The sequence below is a fragment of the Nannospalax galili genome, unplaced genomic scaffold (assembly GCF_000622305.1).
Source record: "Nannospalax galili isolate Female #2095 unplaced genomic scaffold, S.galili_v1.0 scaffold7, whole genome shotgun sequence".
NCBI lineage: Eukaryota > Metazoa > Chordata > Mammalia > Rodentia > Spalacidae > Nannospalax > Nannospalax galili.
Window position 1 is genome coordinate 1,295,853 of NW_008359081.1, and position 21,117 is coordinate 1,316,969.

Genomic DNA, 21,117 nt, shown 5'->3' on the forward strand with positions numbered 1-21,117 from the left:
CTCCTTGGCCTCCTTGATCAAGAGGTCAGATGACCCACCACCATTACAGGACATTTTGCGAGATGCTCATGATCCCTGGGAACTAAACGACCCCAAGAGGCCTGAGGATAGCAGTGCAGGCTAGGAGAGTTAGCCGGTGGTGCAGGCCCAGGGACACAGAGAGAGGTGAGGGCGGGGCCAGGACCAGAAGCGGTGCTCCTGGAGCCCAAGAAAGGGACTGAGTTGCTCTGTGTGAGAAGGATCAGGAAGCAGTATTGGTCCCCCAGGTGTCTGGGGCCCCAAGACTAGGAATGGCGCAGGGCCCAAACTAAGAGTATAGAATGGCGGGAGGGATGGAAGGGTGAAGGTGGCTTAGGGAGTCCCGGCGTGGAGAGCTGAGCTATAGACTTACCCCAGGAGGCCTGAGGATAGTAGTGCAGGCTAGGAGAGTTAGCAGGTGGTGCAGGCCGAGGGAAGCAGAGAGAGGTGAGGGCGGGGCCAGGACCAGAAGTGGTGCTCCTGGAGCCCAAGAAAGGGACTGAGTTGCTCTGGGTGAGAAGGGAGTATAGAACGGCACGGGGTGGGGGGGGTATGAAAGGGTGAATGTGGCTTAGGGAGTCCCGGCGCGGAGAGCTGCGCTATAGACTTACCCCAAGAGCTATTTATTATTTTTATATTATGTGTATGAGTGTATTGCCTACATGTATGTGAATGCACCCGTGTCATACACTGCCGCGGAGGTCAGAAGAGGTCTTTTGATTTCCCTGGAACTGGAGTTAAGGATGGTTCATAGCCGCCATGTGGGTGCAGGAAATTGAACCTGGGTCCTCTGCAAGAGCAGTCAGTGCTCTTAACCGCTAAGCCATCTCTCCAGCCCCTGATTTACTTCTTTACAAATGGTTAGCCAGCACTGCTTGTTAAAAAGTCGTGATGGAACTTGCCACCTTCAGTATGTAGTAAATTTTCATAAGTAATTGGGTCTTTCTCTAGACTGGACTTTTTTTTTTATGAAGCAGAGCTGGAATTTATTAAAAGCTGTTTTTCCCAGAGTTAAGAACAGAGGTTAATATCAAAAGAGGCACTCAGGGAAAGAGTAAGACATACCTAAGTATGGGAATGGGCTTCTCAGAGGAGCGTCATGCCTTTCTTTAGACTTTCTATGTCATCTAGTCTGTTTGTGTATGTGGCCACCACACTATTTTAATGAACAATTCTAGGTTTTTTTCTTTTTTTAGACAAGGTCTCGCTATGTAGCCCTGACTGGCCTGGATCTCACTATGTAGGCCAGGCTGGCTTTGAACTCAGAGAGACTACCTGCCTTTCCCTTTCCAGTACTAGAATTAAAGGTGTGCACCACCATGCCTGGCTTACTTTATTTTTAGGTTTATATTATTCTGGAATGAATCATAAAGTGATATTAAAGTTGAGAGTATTACATTTTGTAGGTGATTTAACCATGTCCACTAAGGCAAAAAGTTCTCTTTTAGTGAGCCGTTGTCTGTGCAGTTTAATGTTGATACAGCATACTTTGAATGTCCAGTTGCTGTCAGCTCCAGATTAGCTTTATCTTATTTCTGTGGGAAAGCAAGAAAGCACACTATCCCCCACTTTAAAAAAGCCTTTTCTTCACACTAGCAATAACAGCTAGTAGTCATACCTAACTCCCCCAGTATTTAATTCACTATATTTCATCTGTTTTGATAATTTAGCTCAAGTTTTTTCTTGAATTTAGGGCATTTTATAGATTCTTATGTATATTGTTCAGAATTTCCTATTTTTGTGTTTTGAATTCATGATATTTTTCTTCTTAAATTATCATGTACAGAAGTGAGTGACTAGTTTTTTATTTTTTCTTATTGATCTTTGGCCAGTGCATGCTTCTAAAAACTTGATATTTTAGTAGGAAGCGATGGCAAAGCATGCAGAAAGGACCGGAAGGATGTAAAGAAGCCTGTAGTGACCAAACCAAACAATATCAAGGCCATGTTCATTGCTAGTGCTGGAAAGAAAACTGCAGATGTGAGTTTCATGGTTTCCTTGTATTGTGTCTTTTCCTCTAAATTTAATCTTTGATTACACAATTAGTAGGTTCTCGAGACATGTTTGCGTAATCTAACAACTGCACATACTAAGTTGAATTTAGATTTCCTGTGAATATAGGCACCTCAGTGGTTTGAACTTAAGAGATGGAAAAGAAAATTGAGTAGAAAAGCTAAATTGACAGTATGTTTAATTTCATGGACTAGTAGGAAAATCATGGAGTAAAGATGAAAATAGAGAATAAGAGTATGAAATTAAAAATTTAATATGCACAGGGGATTGTTAAAAATCTGTGAATAGTAGCCCAGAGATGAAATTAAAAATTTAATATGCACAGGGGATTGTTAAAAATCTGTGAATAGTAGCCCAGAGATGAAATTAAAAATTTAATATGCACAGGGGATTGTTAAAAATCTGTGAATAGTAGCCCAGAGATGAAATTAAAAATTTAATATGCACAGGGGATTGTTAAAAATCTGTGAATAGTAGCCCAGATTCTAGGGTGAACAGTGAAGAGATAGCAACTGATTGGTTGGGTTTCTCCTTTCAGAGATACATGTATGGTCTGGCTAAAAATTTTCAGTCCAGAGCTCTCTAATTTTAGCTTCTTTATAATTTCCAGAAAGCTGTAGACTTGTCCAAGGATGATCTGCTAGGTGACATTCTACAAGATCTGAACACTGAGGTAAGTGAATTTCCTGGGGTTGTAAAATATGAAGGGGGCATAGTCTGAAGCAACATTCAGTAATTACACAAAGCAGACTATTGCTACAGTTAAAAGAAAAATGCAGGGACATTATCATCTTTAAAACACACACACACACACACACACACACACACACACAAATGAAAACAAAAGCCCTCAAATTAGTTTCTTCTCGCCATTTTAGGTGAGGAGTTTCCAGCTGTTACAGCTCTATGATTATGTAGATGGCTGTGTGGGTGTGTGTTGGAAGTAGTAAGAATACACCCAGGAGTCAGTTCTGTGAATGCTTGCTGCTTGTGTTCAGTTGCTATAGTGTATGTTCCCTAAATAGATTGAAGCCTTTCAATCTGCACACTCAGTCATGAGAGTTCTGCTCTGAATTCTGAGTGGGAGCAAAGGAGCAGTAAGTGAGCGGCCCCTGACAGAACTCAAATGGGCTCAATGTACTGTGGATTTGAGATATAGCCATGTCTCATAGAGACTAAGGTTTTGTTTAGAGATGTACTTCTAAGCAACTATTGATTAAAATGATTAATACTATGCGGTTCTCTCTTGATAATTTTTAAATGTAATGTTCTGGAAGGGTAAGTGAAGAGGATAAGTTAAATTCTTAAAAGAAAAAAAAATTGTTGAGGAATGGATTCAATATCTGTTCTGGTTTTCTAGTGATTTCTGTGGTACTGTTGCCATAGTAACTGTAGTGCATGAACATAGATGGGGGGGCAGGGAAGGAAAATGCTTTACTCATTGGGCATGAGTGAAGAAATGTACTTTTTCTGTTATGTGGTAAACCAAGCATCTGTCTTCCCCTTTCTTTTTAGACACCTCAAATAACTCCACCACCTGTATTAGTACCAAAGAAAAGAAGATCTACCGGAGCCTCACTGAATCCTTTCTCTGTGCATACACCCAAGGTAAAGTGGGTAGAAACACCCTCAGTCTTGATTTGTAGTACTGCTTTAAATTTATTTGCCTATGCGAGGGAAATGCTTTTGAATTTTTTTTTAAATCAGGACTGCCATTCAATATATAGTTTCATGTATTTCAAAAATAACGTGTGCCTGCTTTTTTCGTGATATATTTTGTAGTAACTAATACGTGTTTATTATAGATATTACAACTGTGTTAAATGCAATAATTTTCTTCTTGGAAACAAGTTTTTTTTTCTAGGTAACAGTGAAATAATTGAAGCTGTTACATTAATAATACATAAAATCTTTTTATAAATGGGAGCTGTCATTATCTCTGGTCAGGGTAGGATAGTTGCATATTTTTAGTAAAAGTGCAGCTCTAACTGACTAAACACTTAAAACCTTTACAGGCAATTCCTTCAGGAAAACCTGCTTCCCCTGTCATCAGGAAGGAGCCTCTCTTAACTCCTGTTCCTCTTAAACGTGCTGAATTTGCTGGTAAGTCTGGTGTCAGGCAGAAGTGCAAAATGTTAAGCAATACCTGCCACACATAGAGGCTTTATGATACAAAAACAGGGGTGATTTTGAAGGTGTTGTGCTGATAGATCTAAGTGTGAAAGATTGAATTTGTAGAAGTAAAAGTTAAAAACATCGTATTTGAAGATTCATAGTAAATACAGGTATAATTTAGGAAAAGGGGATAGGCTGTTATTTCAATGTTGGGTAAGTCTTTGTATGCCTCTTGGCACTAGCATGTGATAGGAATGTATGGCAATGTCTACAGGAGAGCTGGCACAGCCTGAGTGTCTGGAGGATGAGCAGGAGTCAGGAACAATGGAATTTGAAGATGGTGACTTTGATGAGCCCATGGAGGCTGAAGAGGTAGACGTGGAGCCTGTGGCTGCCAAGACTTGGGACCAAGAGAGTGAGCCAGCGGAGGGGGTAGAACATGAGGCAGATGCTAAGAAAGGGACCACATCTTACTTGTAAGTGCACTTTATGATTTTTCTTGCATATAGTACTCTGATTATTCTGTTGGATTTTGAAAAGTTTTTGAAAATGTGATTTTGCAGAGAAAGTTTCCTCCCAGATGTCTCTTGTTGGGACATTGATCAGGAAGATGAAAGCAGTTTCTCAGCTCAGGACATACAAGTGGATTCCAATCACCTCCCATTGGTAAAAGGGGCAGACGACGAACAAGTGTTTCAGTTTTATTGGCTAGATGCTTATGAAGATCCATACAACCAGCCAGGTAATCATACCGAAGGTAGCCATATGCCTTTATTATGGAGTAGTGCTTTTTCCCTTAAATATTTTAGTGATTGTTATTGGTACAGGCTCTGTTCTCCCACTTGGATCGCAGGAGGAAAGCAGTACTCATTCAGTGTAAAGTGCATGAACCACATTGATGGAGAGGAACTGTGTGTGAATAATCCTTAAAGATGCTTCTTCCTCAAATCAGTTATGGTTTTGGGATGTGTGTAATTCACTATTGATATAGCTATCCGAAATTATAGGAATACACTTTAAATAGAATCGGATTAATTTGTCTCTGTTCAGAAAAGAAAATCTATTTTGTGTTAGGCACTGAGATGAGGTAAAGAAGCTGGTCAAATTCCTTATACTATACTTGAGCTTATGTTCTGGCGGGATGAGAGAGGGTTGTAGGAATTAGCAGTACATGAGATAATTTACAAATGATATAAAAGAAATTAGTTGGAGGATGGCCAGCTGTGGCTTATCTTACTATAACCTACTTTACTTTAGCTAGGGCAAAATGATTTGGTTAGACCATCTTTGTTACTCTCTATTGGAGGATAGTCTAGAAAGTAGGATTATCTGAGATTGAGCAAATGATTCCAAATTCATTGTTGAAGCCTAGAGTTGCCCTGTTGTACAAGCTCAGGGGACACTAAGTTTTCAGCAGAACAGCTGAAAACAGCTACTTGATGTTTGTTGGCTCGCCTGTCCCAATACTGCTCGATTCTTTGCTGTATCTGCTCAATGCTATATTTTTTGGATAGAGTCTCTCTATAGCTCAGTCTGGTCATGAACTCATGATCATCCTGCCTCTGCCTCCCAAGTGCTGGGACTACAGGTGTGTGCCACCACACCTGGCTTAGTGTTTTTTAATTCTGTGTCTTGGTTTATGGTTCTATCAAAACCAAAAATCTGGGAGCCATCTTTGATTCTCTTCTTTTTTTTTATCAAAACTTAATTCTCCTAATGTGGATGACCTATCTTCTCACATGCCAGCTACGTATAGCTTCTTGCCTACTGATTCCACTGCACCAGCCTCTTCATCTCTCTACTGTTACCCAGACTGATCAGGAAGGAAACTCTGGTCATGCCTTTTCCTCATTTAAACCAATTTCCTGTGGCCATTGTCTATATTGTAAAGTTAGCAAGAGTTCTGATGATGGCTGTCTGAATTATTGTCCTAGGAAAAGTTCCCTGCATGTCCTTTGGTATGTTTGACTGGATCACCCTCATCAGCTCATTGTTTAAGATTCAGCCAAGTATCATTTCCTGGGAGTTTTCCTAATCCTCCACATGGGCCCTTTCCCTGGGACTCCATCATACCCTTTCCCATTATAGTATTTGTCATTGGATTTTTCTTTCCACTATAACCTTTAGGCTCCCAGAGGACTTTTGTTTCTATCATCCAGTACAGTGCCAGGCACATAGTAGGTATTTAGTAACTGCCAAGTAGGGACACAGTAGGTCTTTGAAATAAACTGTGCAGTGATTGACAGTCCCATGGACAAAGTTCTTGGAGAACCAGATTTAACATTTGATAGTTGTACAGTTTATCATTAAGGCTTTGGAGCAGTGAGAAGTAAGAATGAGAAAGAAAAAAGTGAATGATGGGTTCCCCCCACCAAAGTAAATATAGCATCACACTGTCAGTGTCTTTTGCCTAGGATCAGAACCTTAAGAAATAACCTTTCTTTGCTTTGTGAGGATGAATTTATTATTTCACCTTTAAAAAACTTTGGTTGTTACTCTTTTTTATTATTATTTTTATTTTATGTGTATGAGTGTATTGCCTGCTTGTAGGTAGGTGCATGCATGTTGTGCAACGCCCATGGAGGTCAGAAGAGGGCGTTGGATTCCCCTGGAACTGGAGCCACTGACAGTTGTTAACTGCTGTGTGGTTGCTGGGAATTGAACCTGGGTCCTCTGCAAGAACAGCTAGTGTTTTTAACCACTGACTCATTTCTCTAGCTCCGTTTACTCTTATTAGTAAACAGAGCATTGTTTTACAGGGGAACGATCTTGTTTACCATGGTAGCCACCTGCCGTTTGTAGATTTTAAATTGAAGTTAGTTAAAATGAAGTAATATTTACAATTCAGTTCTCAGCCATTAGCTGCCTTTCCAGTGCTTGGTTGCCACATGTAGCTAGTGGCTATTGTATTAGCTGGCTCACATATAGAACTATTATGTCATTAGAGAAAGTTTTTTTGGTTTGTACTAGTCTGTAGTAATGGATGTTGGAGGTTAAGATTTAGGTATTGAAGTACAGTTATATTTGCAGACCCACCAATTTATGATATGTATTGTATTCCTAATACTAGCCATTGTTATCAGTAGGTTTTGGTGGTTAATATTAAATATTTTTTGGTCATGCTGTGCTGGAGATTGAACTCAGAGCTTTGTGTGTATGCTAAGCACATGCTCTGCCACTCAGCTACATCCCAGCCTGGGAAATATTTTGCAGTTAATTTGTTTTTGAGATGAGATTTTACAGTTTTTCTCAGGCTGGGCTCAAACTTCTGGGCTCAAGTGATCCTCCTACCCCATCCTCCCACTTAGCTAGAACGATAGGCAATAGGCATGTGCACCCCACATAGCTTAATTCATATTTCTTTTTTTAATATTTTATTTATTATTTTTATTATCTGTATGCATGTATTGCCTGCATGTAGGTAAGTGCACCCGTGTCGTGCAATGCCCACAGAGGACAGAAGAGACTGTCGGATCCCCTGGAACTCGAGTTACAGACAGTTGTTAGCTGCCATGTGCGTGCTGGGATTCGAACCTGAGTCTTCTGCAAGAGCAACCAGTGTTCTTAACTGCTGAGCCATCTCTCCAGCCCCATTTTTCTTTTTTTACAGTTGAAAGAGGTACTTGTCAGTTACTGCTCCATCATCTAAATGCTAAGATAGAGGGAGATTTCTAGTTCTGAAGAGGGCCTCAGAAATTATTTAGACTATTCACTTAGGTGAAAACTGAAGCTCCAAAAGACAAAGTCCTTGGCTTTTTAGTGGCAGAAGTCTAGGCTTTCAGTCTTTGTCCACTTTCCTGTGCTGTGACACTTCTGAAGATGTGTCCTCTGTAGTGGCATATCTTTCTCTGTTTTTGATGCCAATGGGTTAAATTAAATAGCTTTAAAAAAAACTTCTTTAATCTCAGGGGGTTGAACAGTTTTATCATGATAGTTGGTAATGATCACTGAGCTTTCCTGAAATCAATGCTGTTAATAAAAATGAAGTACTCCCAAAGACCCTGTTACTGTTTCTCACTTTCTTACAGATTCTAAGTCAGTCAGTTGTTGCTGAATGTGTCATAATTATGAAAAGAATCTTACTCTTTGCATATGGGAACATATCCTGTCTTCATTATGACTTTTTCAAGGTTGAATAATCCTGACTGCACCTGGTTTCAGCTAGTAACTTTTGGGGGAAAATAATCTTTGTTTACCATGATCTTTTTGTGGCAAATGAGGCATAAACAGTGTCAAATGTGTTGTATGAAGTGTGATATTAGTTTGACTGTAAAATGAGCTATTTGAATCTGTGAATCCAATATTAGGGTCTTTATTTTTCTTTGCATGGAATTTGTTTTTCCATCTTTAACTGTTGTGAGGATGACTTCTAATTTTCTGTGCTACTGTGATTTTTTTTCTTTGAATCATCCTCAGTCCCCCCACTTTCCTCTCCTATCTTCCCCACTCATCCCCCCACCTCCTTGCTGAAAATCACACAACTCTTGTAAGAATTTTAATCATCTACAGAAATGAAAATCCTTAGTCTATCTTATTTCTACCAGGATGAATGACAAAAGAAAACACTGATGAGCCGTCTTGTGAAACTGGGGTAATTGGTCTTGTTAACAGTAACCTTTGCATCTGTCAGAATTTTCTTAGTACCTCAGATAAGCGGCTGTGTTGAGTGGCTATGTTGATTACTCTAATTCATGGAGCCCAGGATTTTGCACAGTGACCATGTCTTGAGTTGACTACCAAATTTTTAGAGTCTTTTCTTGATGGCCAGTTTTCGTGAACAGTGACAAAGGCTTATTTTAATGTTGAGTATTTATTACCCAGTGATCTCAGAATAGAATAGAAAGGAACCTAAATATCAACTATCCTGCTTTTGCTTTTTAGCTTGTGAGTAGCCAAACGTAGAATAGATTCTAGTAGAGCTGTATTAGGAGACTTTTAATACTATATAGAATAAGAAATATGAAATATAAACTGCTTTTTACCAAATACAGTTTTACATGTAGGTAAGTACTAGTATATCATATTTGTTCTGATACATGAGTTTTTCATCAGTAAATTTAGAGTTCTATTTTCATGAGGCTTTAAGTATATTTGTTAGAAAATTGTTTTGTTCTCCTAATTTTGGTACTCCTAGTTAGAGAGAAAGTGTTTATAGCAAGTTAGAGAATTATTCATCCCCTTTCTGTCTGTGGTTACAGATCGTACTATTTTGCTGGTGTATATGCCATAAGTACAGAGCGTGGACTGGTCTTAGGGAGTAGTTTTTTTGGCTGAAACAAGTTGTCATGAAGGCAAAAATGTGTGGACACAATCAGTGAGCCTTTGTATTGCTCCTTTAATTTGATGTAGCTGAAAACTTTCGTTTCTGATTGTTTTCCCTTGTTCTTTTAGGTGTCGTTTTTCTGTTTGGCAAAGTATGGATTGAATCAGCCAAAACCCATGTGAGCTGTTGTGTCATGGTGAAAAACATTGAGCGGACCCTCTACTTCCTTCCCCGTGAAATGGTAAGCATTAGTGATTACCTTTTAGTTCTCAGTAATTGTGTATGCCACACAGTCTGTGTTCTGTTGGCCCTTTTCTTCAGCAGGTAGGAAATTTCTACAACCACTGCCCACTGGTTATCAGCAACTCCCACAGACATTGAGAAAAGTATAGAAATGAAGTAGAGTTGAGTTTTTCAGTTTGCTAAAGTAAAACTTTAAAATATATAATGCTACCTTTTGTCCTGCTCCTCATTTCCATAACAACTGGGCTTGTGACTTTGATTCTCTTAAACCTGACATGATATTTGGCTCTGTTTTCATGCTTTTGTTCCATAGGCAGCAGTAACATTTTTTTTCCATAACTATTTAACAGGACATTTCCATTTGCTTCTCCCATTTTGTCTGTACTTTTAACATCTTACTCCCCTCTAAACCCCATCTCTTGCCCCTTTCCATCTCAGTGGAACTATGGAACTTCTTGGCCAGGATTTACAACACTTATTTTTGCCATTTTGTGGGATTGATTGATCCACTTTACTTCTGACTTGCTTTTATAATGCACTGGAGGGATTTGGCATTGGGTTTAGTAGACTTTTCAGGTCTGTGTCTTCAAACTCATTTTTTTGTTTGTTTTTGTTTTTGTCTTGAGACCGGGCCTGTAATTCCCTGTGTAGACGAGGCTGGCCTCAATCTCATAGAGATCCACCTACCTCTGCTGGGATTAAAGGTGTGCACCCCTAGGTCTGGTGACAAACTCATTTGTAAGACTATGTGTTCAATGTTTTAATGCGTGAGGGTGAAAGCTGATTTAGACTTGTTGGTTGAAGACATTTATGTACAGATACTCTTTTCTCTTCTTTCTCCTCTCCGTGGGAGAACAGAAAATGGATCTAAAAACAGGGAAAGAAACAGCAGTTCCAGTTACAATGAAGGATGTTTACGATGAATTTGATGCAAAGATAGCAACAAAATACAAAATTATGAAGTTCAAGTCTAAGGTTTGTATTTGATAATGATTTTTTCCCAGTTTTCTTTGTTCATTTCTTGATTTGGCAAATAGGTACTGCACATTCATGCAGGATTGCCTTCTGCACAGCTGTAACTCATGAGATGGAAATCTCTTAGGTATGAATATAAAAACAGCATGTTAGGTTTTTAAAAATAATGCTCTTTCGATTGTTTATGGAATGATAGGCATGAATTTATGTAGAAAGATAATTCATAGCAAATTAATTGGCCTCTAGCGCCTTCAGTATATCATGCACTCTTATACTGAAATGGAGAAGAAATTTTATACCATTTTTTGCCAATACATATAGGTTATATGAATGAGTAAGGTTTTATCTTTTACAATCTGTGACTATGATGCTATTTCTGATAGAATGAAAATTTTCAATTCAAGTGATATGTATGGGGTATTGTTTTGATTTTGGTGAGCTATTAATATCTTTGGCTATAATTGTGGGGGCTGTAGTCTGCTTAAAATATAATTATTGCAATAAAGGGATGATTGAGTTGCCAAAGATAGGCTAACAAATTATTGGAGCTTTAAATTCAGAGTCGTATCTTTAAAATCCAGACATAGTACACAAAACCCTGTGTTCAGTCATCATCACTGTAAACAAAGAAACAGCAGCAAGTGACTCCCTAACAAAATTTCAGAAGCAGTGTAGTGTAGTGTAGTGGTCAAGAATGTAGGTGCTGGGGCTGGATTGCTTGTGCTTTTAGGCCTAGCCCTGTTGCTTACTAATATGTGACTATGGACAAGTGTAGAGTGACTTATGTGTGATAATTCATAGTATAATATTCCTTGACACATACCCAATACTCACTACATCTGAGCTGTAATTAATGTTAAATTAATTTTTTCAGCAAGGTGCAGTTGCTTAATTTCAGATAATAGTAAATGATTTAGTGCATTAACATTGCAAGAAATTTCATATTTTATTGCCCTTTGTATGCAGAACCTCTTAGGTTCTTTAGTGTTCCAGAGAAGCCCCTTAGTATTGTCGGTAGGTGTTTTAGTAGTAGTTGAAAGGAGAAAGGATGCTTTTTGTTTTGTTTACGTTTGAGTTCTGTAAGGATACTAGATTCCTGATGATTTCATACAAGAGCATGCGTTGGATATGTAATACTGGCCAGTTTAATTTTTGAGGAATGTTTGTCTTAATAATTTCAAAATAACTATTTACCCAGACAGTGGAAAAGAACTATGCTTTTGAGATACCTGATGTTCCAGAAAAATCTGAGTACTTGGAAGTTAGATACTCGGTAAGTCAAAATAATTGGGCTTGGTTTAGAATGATGTTTTCCCATCTTTGAACTGTCACCTGATTCTTAATTAGGGGATATTGTTAGGATTCCTAAAGCCCACAGTTCATTGAGGTGGACTTACAGTAATGAATAATTGAAATGAGTAAAATTAATAGACCATAGGTTATACTGTCATTGAAGTATGTGCCTTCAAGTAAGTAAGTTGAAATATTTGTCAAGTGCAGTTGATGGCACATGATGGAGTTGGACATCATTAGTCTGCTGAAGTGTCTCTTGTGAGCAGTGGAAAGGTGAGAGGTTTGTCAGTAGCATTGCTGTGGTGCCACTCCTGCTCCTGTGACAGGCAAAGTCAGTGCTGTGGGATGTTAATTAACCGGATCATAACCTCTTTTTCCCCTTGTTCTAGTCTTGATCCTACAGCGTTGGAAAAGGGAAACTTTTAAGAAATGTTTTTGACAGTGGTGATGGAAAATACCACAGAAGTATTTTCAATCCCACTCTGCGTTGCTCTCATTCTTCTAATGGAGTGGTACTTACTTGACTATTCTTTATTAGTGAGGCATGTACAGCTCTGGACAGAAATTCTCTTTTGGGGGAGATTCTCGTCCTATTTTTCATCTAATGGGTATCATCAAGATACATTATTTTGTCATTGTGAGTTGTTTTTGTTTCCTACTGTGAATTGTTTTGGATTTCATTTGTGGCAAATTACATTTCATATATATCAAAAGGGCTCTTCTGGTGCTTCATAGAGGCTTTTGTTTATTTCAAATATAGACTGGAAAATGTGAAGTAACAGCTTTAAACAAGAAAAAAGTTTCTTTTGTCTTTTTCAGGCAGAAATGCCACAGCTTCCACAGAATTTAGAAGGAGAAACATTTTCTCATGTATTCGGGACCAACACATCCAGCTTGGAACTGTTCTTGATGAACAGAAAGATGAAAGGACCTTGTTGGCTTGAAGTAAAAAATCCGCGTAAGGAAAAATGCTAAGTAGATTCCTGATAGATGTGGTCTTCTTTTGAAAGGGAAGTTAAGGAATTGGTCTATTTATTTTAACGTCTCTGCTTCCTTTTTTGTGTTTGTTTCTTTAAGGTTTTCCTTGAGTGATTATAGGTAATACATTTAGAATCACTTTGTTGCTAATACCTGGCAATTTAGTCTGAGGGAGGCCTTAGTGCAGGCAGCTGTTTGGGGTGCGTTCCTCATTATTCTGCTGTTTGCATGTTCTTCTAGCCTGGCTGAGAGGCAGCAGCTGTTCTCCAAAGTGAACTGTTGACCTTTGGAGGGGAGAGAGTCACAACTCAGTGTGGACAGAGCTCTTTGGCCTATTACCTGATGTTTTCAACACTTGTATCTAGGATACTGTTTTGTCTTCATGCATTTATTAAAAATATTTTTGATTCCTCTAAGGCAGTTCTTTTTAAAGACTGTTGTGGATCTTAGATTCTTTGCAATATTTTATAGAAGATACTGACGTTCCTCTAAATGAACATACGTGTTTCTACACACGTAAGGATTTGTATACCACCTACTAATGTGGCTTATATTTAGTTAGATGTTATATGTCATTCTTACTAGAAGATAGGATTGAAGACTATCTCTGTTAATCACAGGTGTCATAATTGCAGTACCTTTTCTTTCTCAGTAAATACCTATTGATGTGTTGTATCTATTCTTTTTCAGAGCTCTTGAATCAGCCAATCAGTTGGTGTAAATTTGAGGCAGTTACTTTGAAACCAGACCTGGTGAATATAGTTAAGGATGTTAGTCCTCCTCCACTTGTGGTAATGTCTTTCAGCATGAAGACAATGCAGAATGCAAAGAACCATCAACATGAGGTAAAGAAATCGGACAGATTTTGTACTTATGCCTTAGATATATTTGCCTGAACTTGTGTAGCTTTTCTGCAAAAGCAAGTTGTTCTTTTTGGAAGGGGAAAGGATTAGTACCAAACCCTCTTTTAAAGAATGAATTTAGGTTCTCTGGTGTTACCCATTCTTAAAGGATTTAACTTGCTGGAATTATTTTTTTAAGTAGACACAGAAAATAATATAATGCATCCCTTATGCCAGTCACACATGTTCAGCAGGTAGCAACATTTTGTGACATGTTTCCTTTTCCTCTTGAAGTATTTCAATGATATTATCAGATACTATGTCATTTCACCCATGGCGCTTTGGTAAATTTCTCTCAAGACATGCACATTTTCTTTCTGTGTGTTTGTGGTATATGTACTTTCTAGTCTTCAGATACTTTTGCACTGCCACAGTAGACAGATTGTCATGACAGATCATATGGCCTGCAAAGCCTAAATTATTTCCTGTCTGGCCCTTTAGAGAAACAGTGTGCTGACTCCGACTCTGTTCTTCATATTCCTGGATGCCAAATTAGGAGACCTAAGAATCACATAGATTCAGGTTCATCTTTTTCAGGCAAAATACTTTAGGTGGCTTAGTATACTTCATGTTGTATCATTTCAGAAGGCTGGTAATGTCTGGTTAAACTGCTACTAGGGAAGTTGTAATTGATCAGTGGGCTCAGATGGTGATCATCACAGATGTCTCCATGAGCCTTTCATAAGGTTTATACTACACATGTTTTGGGCTGCGTAGTTCTTTGTTGTCATGCACTGTCCTGGGCATCACAGGATGTTTAGCAGCATCTCTGGCCTCTACTTACTGGATGCTAATAGCATCCCTCCCTCCTATTTGTGACAACCAAAAAATTCCTACAGCTATTGCTACATATCCCTCAGAGGGAGGAGGGGGGTAACTTTACCTTAGTGGAGAAATACTGATTGAATGTCTTTATACACTGGCTATTTTTGCCTGAATTAGGTATTTCATTAGGTGCTGTAAAATGGTGATTTTCTAAATTTTGTCCATGTTTATGAGTCAAATTTTTCTGTAAAATTATCTTTCCTTCACTAACCAACATTATTTGGTTACATTGTAGCAGTTTATGCAGTAAAAGATAAGATAAATTGTTTTCATTGTGAATTTTCTGAGTTAGGAGGGTGGGAACTTAAATACACACAGTGGCAGCTGATTCTTTATTTGTTTTTATTGGGACTTTTTTTACTTCTTTTATAGAATAGTCATGAACACATAGGTTGTATGTATTCTCTGTGTCTCTGTTTTATTTTCTTTCTAATTTTTTAATTCTTTAAATTTTTAAATTATGTTTATTTTTTGTGTGTATGTTTGTGGTGTGCACGTGCCAGAGCTTGTGTGTAGAGGTCAGAGGACAGTTTAAGGGAATTGGTTCTCTCTCTCCACCATGTGGGTCCCAGGCGTTGAAATCAGGTTGTCAATCTTGGTGGCAGGCACCTTTGCCCGCTGAGTCATCTTGCTGGCCCTCTGGGTTTTACCTGTAGGACAATGTCCTGTGAATTGTGGGGTATTTAACAGCTTTCATTATTATTTCTTTTGAAATGGGATCTCACTGTGTTGCCCATGCTGACTTGGAATGCTTGGACTCAAGAGAGCCTTTCATCTTAGCCTCATAGGTAGTTGGCAGTATAGGAGTATGCTACCACACCCAGCTGATTGTTTTTTAATTGTTTGAGAATTTCATAACTGGTTATGTGTTTTTATCAAGTCCACCCCCATTCCCTCCCCTCTAATCCCCCGTTATTCTCTCTCAACTTCATGTGTTCTTTTTTAAAAAATACTTTTTAGAATTTCATGCGTAAGTACAGTGTTTACATTATTTCTACCCTTTTCCCTCTTAAACTCCTCTCAAATTCATGACCTCTTTTGTTGTTGTTACACACACACACACACACACACACACACACACACGCGCTTATATGTATATGAAACCTGAGTCCATTTAGTGTTGCTCATATGTATATGTATCTAGGGCTGACCACTTGGGATTGGGTAGTCTATCAGGGAGCATGACCCAGAAGAAAATTCTCCCTCCCTCAGTAGCCATTGATTGCCTGTAACTCTTCATGTAGGAATGGAGCCTTGTGAAATTTCTCCATTCACCGTTGGCAAGTCCACTGGTGTCATTAGGCATGTCTTGTTTAGGCAACTATATTTTTGAGATGTCATTGGTGCAGCTTCCCTGTCATGTTTAGAATATACAGTCTAGCAGCAGGTGTCCTGGTCCTCTGACACTTTACAATCTACCCACCCTTTGGTGATGTTCCCTGGACCTTAGGGGCTGCATTGTTGATGTATCACTTGGGGGGTAGGTACACTATGGACACTTATTCTGTGCATTTTGACCAGTTGTGGATGTCTGTAATAGTTTCCCTCTGTTGCAAAAAGAAGCTTTGTTGATGAGGGATAATAGCTACATTTATCTTTTGATATAAGGATAGTTTTTTTTAAGAATACAATTAGAAATTATATTGGTTTAAGAAATGGCAGTAGTAGGTTTTCCTCTAGGGTCTATGATCTCTCCAGCCATTGGTAGTTGACTAGGTATACAGAACCAGGCATGAATTCCTTAGTGTTGAGCAGACCTTAAGTCTAATTAGACAACTGTTGGTTATCCTGAAGATAAGGTGCCACTGTTGCACCATTGGGGCTATCTTGCTGGGCTGGTCATTGTGATTCTTAGGCTTTATAGCTGGGTAGGACTACTGATTGCTTTTCTCCCTTTGCAGCTTGCACCAGACCTTCAATACTAAGGGTTAGTCTTCAAGGAGGAGGCTTCCAGGTCACTTGCAGCTAGAGTTCTTCAAGTCCTGTGTCTGAACCTACTGAGTCCACTTAGTGCTACCAGTATGTGTATGGCTGTAGGGCTATCTACTTGATGTAGGCAGCCTCTCAGGGGTGTCATCCTTGAAGAAAGCTGACTCTCTCCCAACAGCCATTAATTGCCAATAGCACCTTAGCTGGGCATGGAACATTATTGTTTTGGGTGTTTATGTTTGCCTCACTTTGTTTAATGGAGTTTCTTTAGGTTTACTTCTTTTTGATACTTAACATTTTTAAAATAATATTTTGGCAGTGTTTTCATTCTTTTAATATATTATATGAATTGATCTTTTATTTTTTCATTTTTGGTGGTGCTGAGGACTGAACCAAGACCTTGTACATACTAAGCTCATTCTACCATTGAGCTATGTCCCTGACCCTCGTTCTTTTTTTAAATATATGATTTATTATTTTTATTTTATGTGTATGAGTGTATTGCCCTAGTGTATATAAGTGCACTCGTGTCAGGCAATGCCCGCAGAGGTCAGAAGAGGGTGTCAGATCCCCTGGAACTGAAGTTATGGATGGTTATTAGTCACCATGTGGGTGCTGGAAACTGAACCCAGGTCCTTTGCAAGAGCAGCCAGTGCTCCTAACCACTGAGCCACCTTTCCAGGCCCCCCAACCCTTATTCTTTTAAATAATAGTTAATATAGTAGATGGCCAGAGTTAATAATTAAGTATTTGGGAAAAGCTGAATTAGTACTTGGTTAAAATTAAGAGGACTATCCATCCCCAGAGCAATGCTTACACATATCATCTCCTCCCCCCAAAAAATAGGACTTTGTGGAGAAAAGACTGATTCAGAGCAGGGATTGTCTAAGAGAAGCCTGGAACATCATGTTATATCAGAAAGCAAGGGTAAAATTAAAATCTATTGAATATGTATCAGAAAGATTTAGGAAGCAACCTGAAAAGCCTTTTACTGGCCAAAGATGGGGCAGTATGAGCATCAGAAGAATAATTACAGCAGATGGAAACACATCAGATGTAAGAATTCCTAATGGTGGTGCCAAAAATAATTGCTGCCACATTGTTCGATTGGGAGGGAAGCTAGGGAACTAACTCATTTTGAAAACTTATAAAGGAATCAAGTGTTTATCTGTCTGGGACAAATAGTTCTGGAAGCCAGATAATTGATGTAGGAAAATTTCTCTTCTTAGAAGTTTCCAGTAAGTGATGAAGAAAAAGTGAAAAATTACCGATTTGCAGTCCTTAGTGAAATAATGGGTCTAAGTAGGAGCACCAATGGCTGCTGATATCACTGAAACAGAGCAGCAAGACATTACATGTTTATGTGTCTTCTAATAGAAGCAGTCACTCACGTAGCTAAAATTTTCTTGCCAAAATTTTGAACCTGGTTTTGATCAAGTCTTTTGGTCTTATAATGAATTTGTAGACACCATAGAGATTGGAGGTGTTATATAACATTGTTGGGGTATAAACAGTGGAATCAGTACTTTGGTACATTCTATAGAACAAATGAATTAGATTTCTTTAACAAGTGCAAATTACAGGAAAATGATTGGGGTGGAGTTGCTCTTGTACTTTTTATCTATCAGCCATTTGAAGAGCATTGGCCCTGTTTAGTAAATAGAATTGAAATAATTTGGAAAATAAGAAAACTTAAATTCTGCCTGGATAGTTAATTATTTTAAGCAGTTACTATTTTCCATATTTGAGAAAATTGTGACTGCCTTTAAAAAAATGTTCTTTTAGTGTGATGGTTCTTGACAGGCTAAGATTTGGTACTGAAGGTGTATTTGGTAGTCTGAAAATATATTTGGTTAGTATAACTCAGATTTGTGGGGAAAAGGGTTGGTAATTCTGATACTTAGTGAGTGGAGTCTATAGTGTACTGCAGAGTCCCCACCACAAACAGTTACTTGCCCCCGAATATCAGTAATACCAAGGTTGAAAAACACTGTTGCAAAGGTTTGTGCTGAGATATTTCCAGATAAAATAGTAGATCTGGGTTTTGCTTCAAAATAATTTGGGAGGAGGCAGGAAGTGGGTAGGGCTGTAGAAGAGCTGATAGTTAAAACTGGATAATAGGTATGTGGGAATTAATTTTATTCTATGAGTTCTTCAATTTTAAATCTATTTAAATATTTTCATTGTAAATAAAGAGGGGCTAGAGAGATGGTGCAGCAGTTAAGAGTTTGTGCTGCTCTCGCAGAGGATCCAAGTTTGGTAACTCCAGCTCCAGAGGATCCAATACCCTCCTCTGGCTTTCTTAGGCACTCACACATATGTGACACCCAGACACATGTGACATCCACACAGATACACACACATACACATAAATAAGTTGTGCAGAGAGTGTCATTTGATTGTTAAGCCACTAATAGGAAATCAGTGTCACCCCCTACCCCAAGGCTCAGGGACAGTCTCAGAAGATTGTAAGAGCCAGAGTTTGGGGAACACCAAAGTGAAACAGTGTCTTCTGGGCATGAGAGGACTGTTGCAGTCATAACCTTTTAGCAGCTCTGAGACCTGCACAAGGTCAAGCCACTCAGCATTCTAGCGTGGATGGAGGAGGAGCTCAGGATCCCCAACCTCTGACTGAGGAGATATTGACAGTTTATGGCTTCTAGGGGAGGGGGCAGAGTCAGTTTTCTTTAAGGATGTAGCTCCTGGTAGGTCAGCCACACTTCATTGGATGGCCCCACACCCAGGAATAGATGGGGCAGCACAAATTGGTCTTGGGTTATTTTTAAAAAATGACATGACATTAGGAAGGGCTTAGATTTGGGAGGAGTTGGTGGGGGTGAAATATGTTCAAATTACATTATATGAAATTTTAAAATAATAAAATATTAAAATAAAATGAGTCTTTTATTTGAGAATTTCATACTTACATATAATAGGTTTCGATCAAACTTACTCCCCATTCCTTCCATTCCAACTTCTTCCCTATACCCCCCATATTTCAACTTCATGTGCATTCTTTTTAAAGCTCCTTGTGTGTGCTTAGTGCTGCCAGCATGTGCATGGGATGTAGGGTCATCTACTGGAGCATGGGTAGCCTCTCAGGAGTCACATTCCTGAAAAAGCCGACTCTCCCTTTCCCCAGCAGCCATCATTTGCCATTATCTCCTCAGCTAGGGGTGGAAGTTTATGAGCCCCTCCCCAATCCATGCTGGTATTTTGGCTGGCTTGATCTTGTGTAGATCTTGTGTATATAGTCACAGTTTGCTGTGAGTACATGTGTGCAACTACACTGTCATGTCCAGCAAATAATTTTTATCTGCGGACATCTACCTCAATTTAATCGCACATATCTAAAGATTGAAATCTAGCATCCACATATGACAGAGAACGTGTGGTGTTTGCCTTTCTGAGTCTGGGTTTCTTCACTCGCAATGATTATTTCCAGCGCTATCCATGTACCTGTGAATTTCATTTTATTTCTTTTCTTTTGAGATAGGGTCTACCTGTAGCTCAGCTGGCCTAGAACTATGTAGACCAGGCCGGTCTCAGATCTGCCTGCCTCTGCCTCCTGATTACTGAGATTAAAAGAGTGCTCCATCATGCCTGACTCATTTTTCTTTAAAGCTGAATAATATTCCATTGTGTATATGTACCACATTTTGTTATTTACTCATCAGTTGGTAGACGTCTAGGCTGTTTCAATTTTCTGACCATTTTGAATAAAGTAGCAGTAAATATGGATGAACAAATATCTTTGTAGTAGAATTTTGAGTCTTTTGGGAGTATGCTATAAGCTGGATCGTATGTTAGATTTATATTTATCTTTTTGGAGAACCTCCACACTGATTGCCATAGTGGCTTGCATCAATTTGTACTCCTACCAACAGTAAATAAGTATTCCCCATATCAGTATTTGTTGCCATTTGGTTTTTTGATCCTCGCCATTCTCACTGGGTAAAATGAAATCTCACAGTAGGTTTAATTTGCATTTACCTGATAGCTGAGGATATTGTGCTGGCTAGTTTTTATCAACTTGACACAAACTAGAGACATCAATGAAGAGGGAACCTCACCTGAGAAATTTCCTTCAACAGGCTGGTCCATGGGTATGTTTATGGGGCAGGCTCCTGCCTCCAAGTTCCTGTCTCACTATTCTTTGATAATGGGCTGTAACCTGTAAGCCAAATAAACCCTTTCTTCCCCAACTTGTTTTTCGTCATGATGTTTTTCATAACAATAGAAAGCAAACTAAGACAGTGTTGAGCATTAACAAATTATTTCTTAGCCATTTATATTTCTTATTGTGAGAATTCTCTATTTAGTTCCATGTCTCAATTTTGAATTGGGTTATTTGTTTTCTTAGTGTTTAGTTTTTGAGTTCTTTGTATATTCTAGATATTAACCCTCTGTCAGATTTTAAAACATATTTTATATATTATTTTTATTTTATATGTATGAGTTTATTTCCTGCATGTATGTAAATGCACCTGTCATACAGTGTCTGTGGAGGTCAGAAGAGTGCATTGGTTCCCCTGGAACTGGAGTTACAGATGGTTGTTAGTT

The 21,117-nt window shown here is 38.7% G+C and overlaps 1 protein-coding gene across 4 annotated transcripts in view; it reads left to right on the plus strand.

Moving 5' to 3' along the window:
• Positions 1-21,117, plus strand: part of Pola1 (DNA polymerase alpha 1, catalytic subunit) — a 336,580-nt gene that overhangs the window by 21,113 nt on the left and 294,350 nt on the right. For 2 of the 4 annotated variants that reach the window (XM_017795508.2, XM_029558442.1), the window contains exons 5-15: positions 1,880-1,998; positions 2,642-2,704; positions 3,547-3,639; positions 4,047-4,134; positions 4,421-4,622; positions 4,710-4,888; positions 9,538-9,650; positions 10,511-10,627; positions 11,826-11,900; positions 12,740-12,878; positions 13,589-13,743. In XM_017795508.2, coding sequence (XP_017650997.1) covers positions 1,880-1,998; positions 2,642-2,704; positions 3,547-3,639; positions 4,047-4,134; positions 4,421-4,622; positions 4,710-4,888; positions 9,538-9,650; positions 10,511-10,627; positions 11,826-11,900; positions 12,740-12,878; positions 13,589-13,743 — 1,343 coding nt within the window. The remainder of the gene's footprint in view (positions 1-1,879; positions 1,999-2,641; positions 2,705-3,546; positions 3,640-4,046; positions 4,135-4,420; positions 4,623-4,709; positions 4,889-9,537; positions 9,651-10,510; positions 10,628-11,825; positions 11,901-12,739; positions 12,879-13,588; positions 13,744-21,117) is intronic. The other 2 variants (XM_008822724.3, XM_017795509.2) reach the window with 2 other exon arrangements.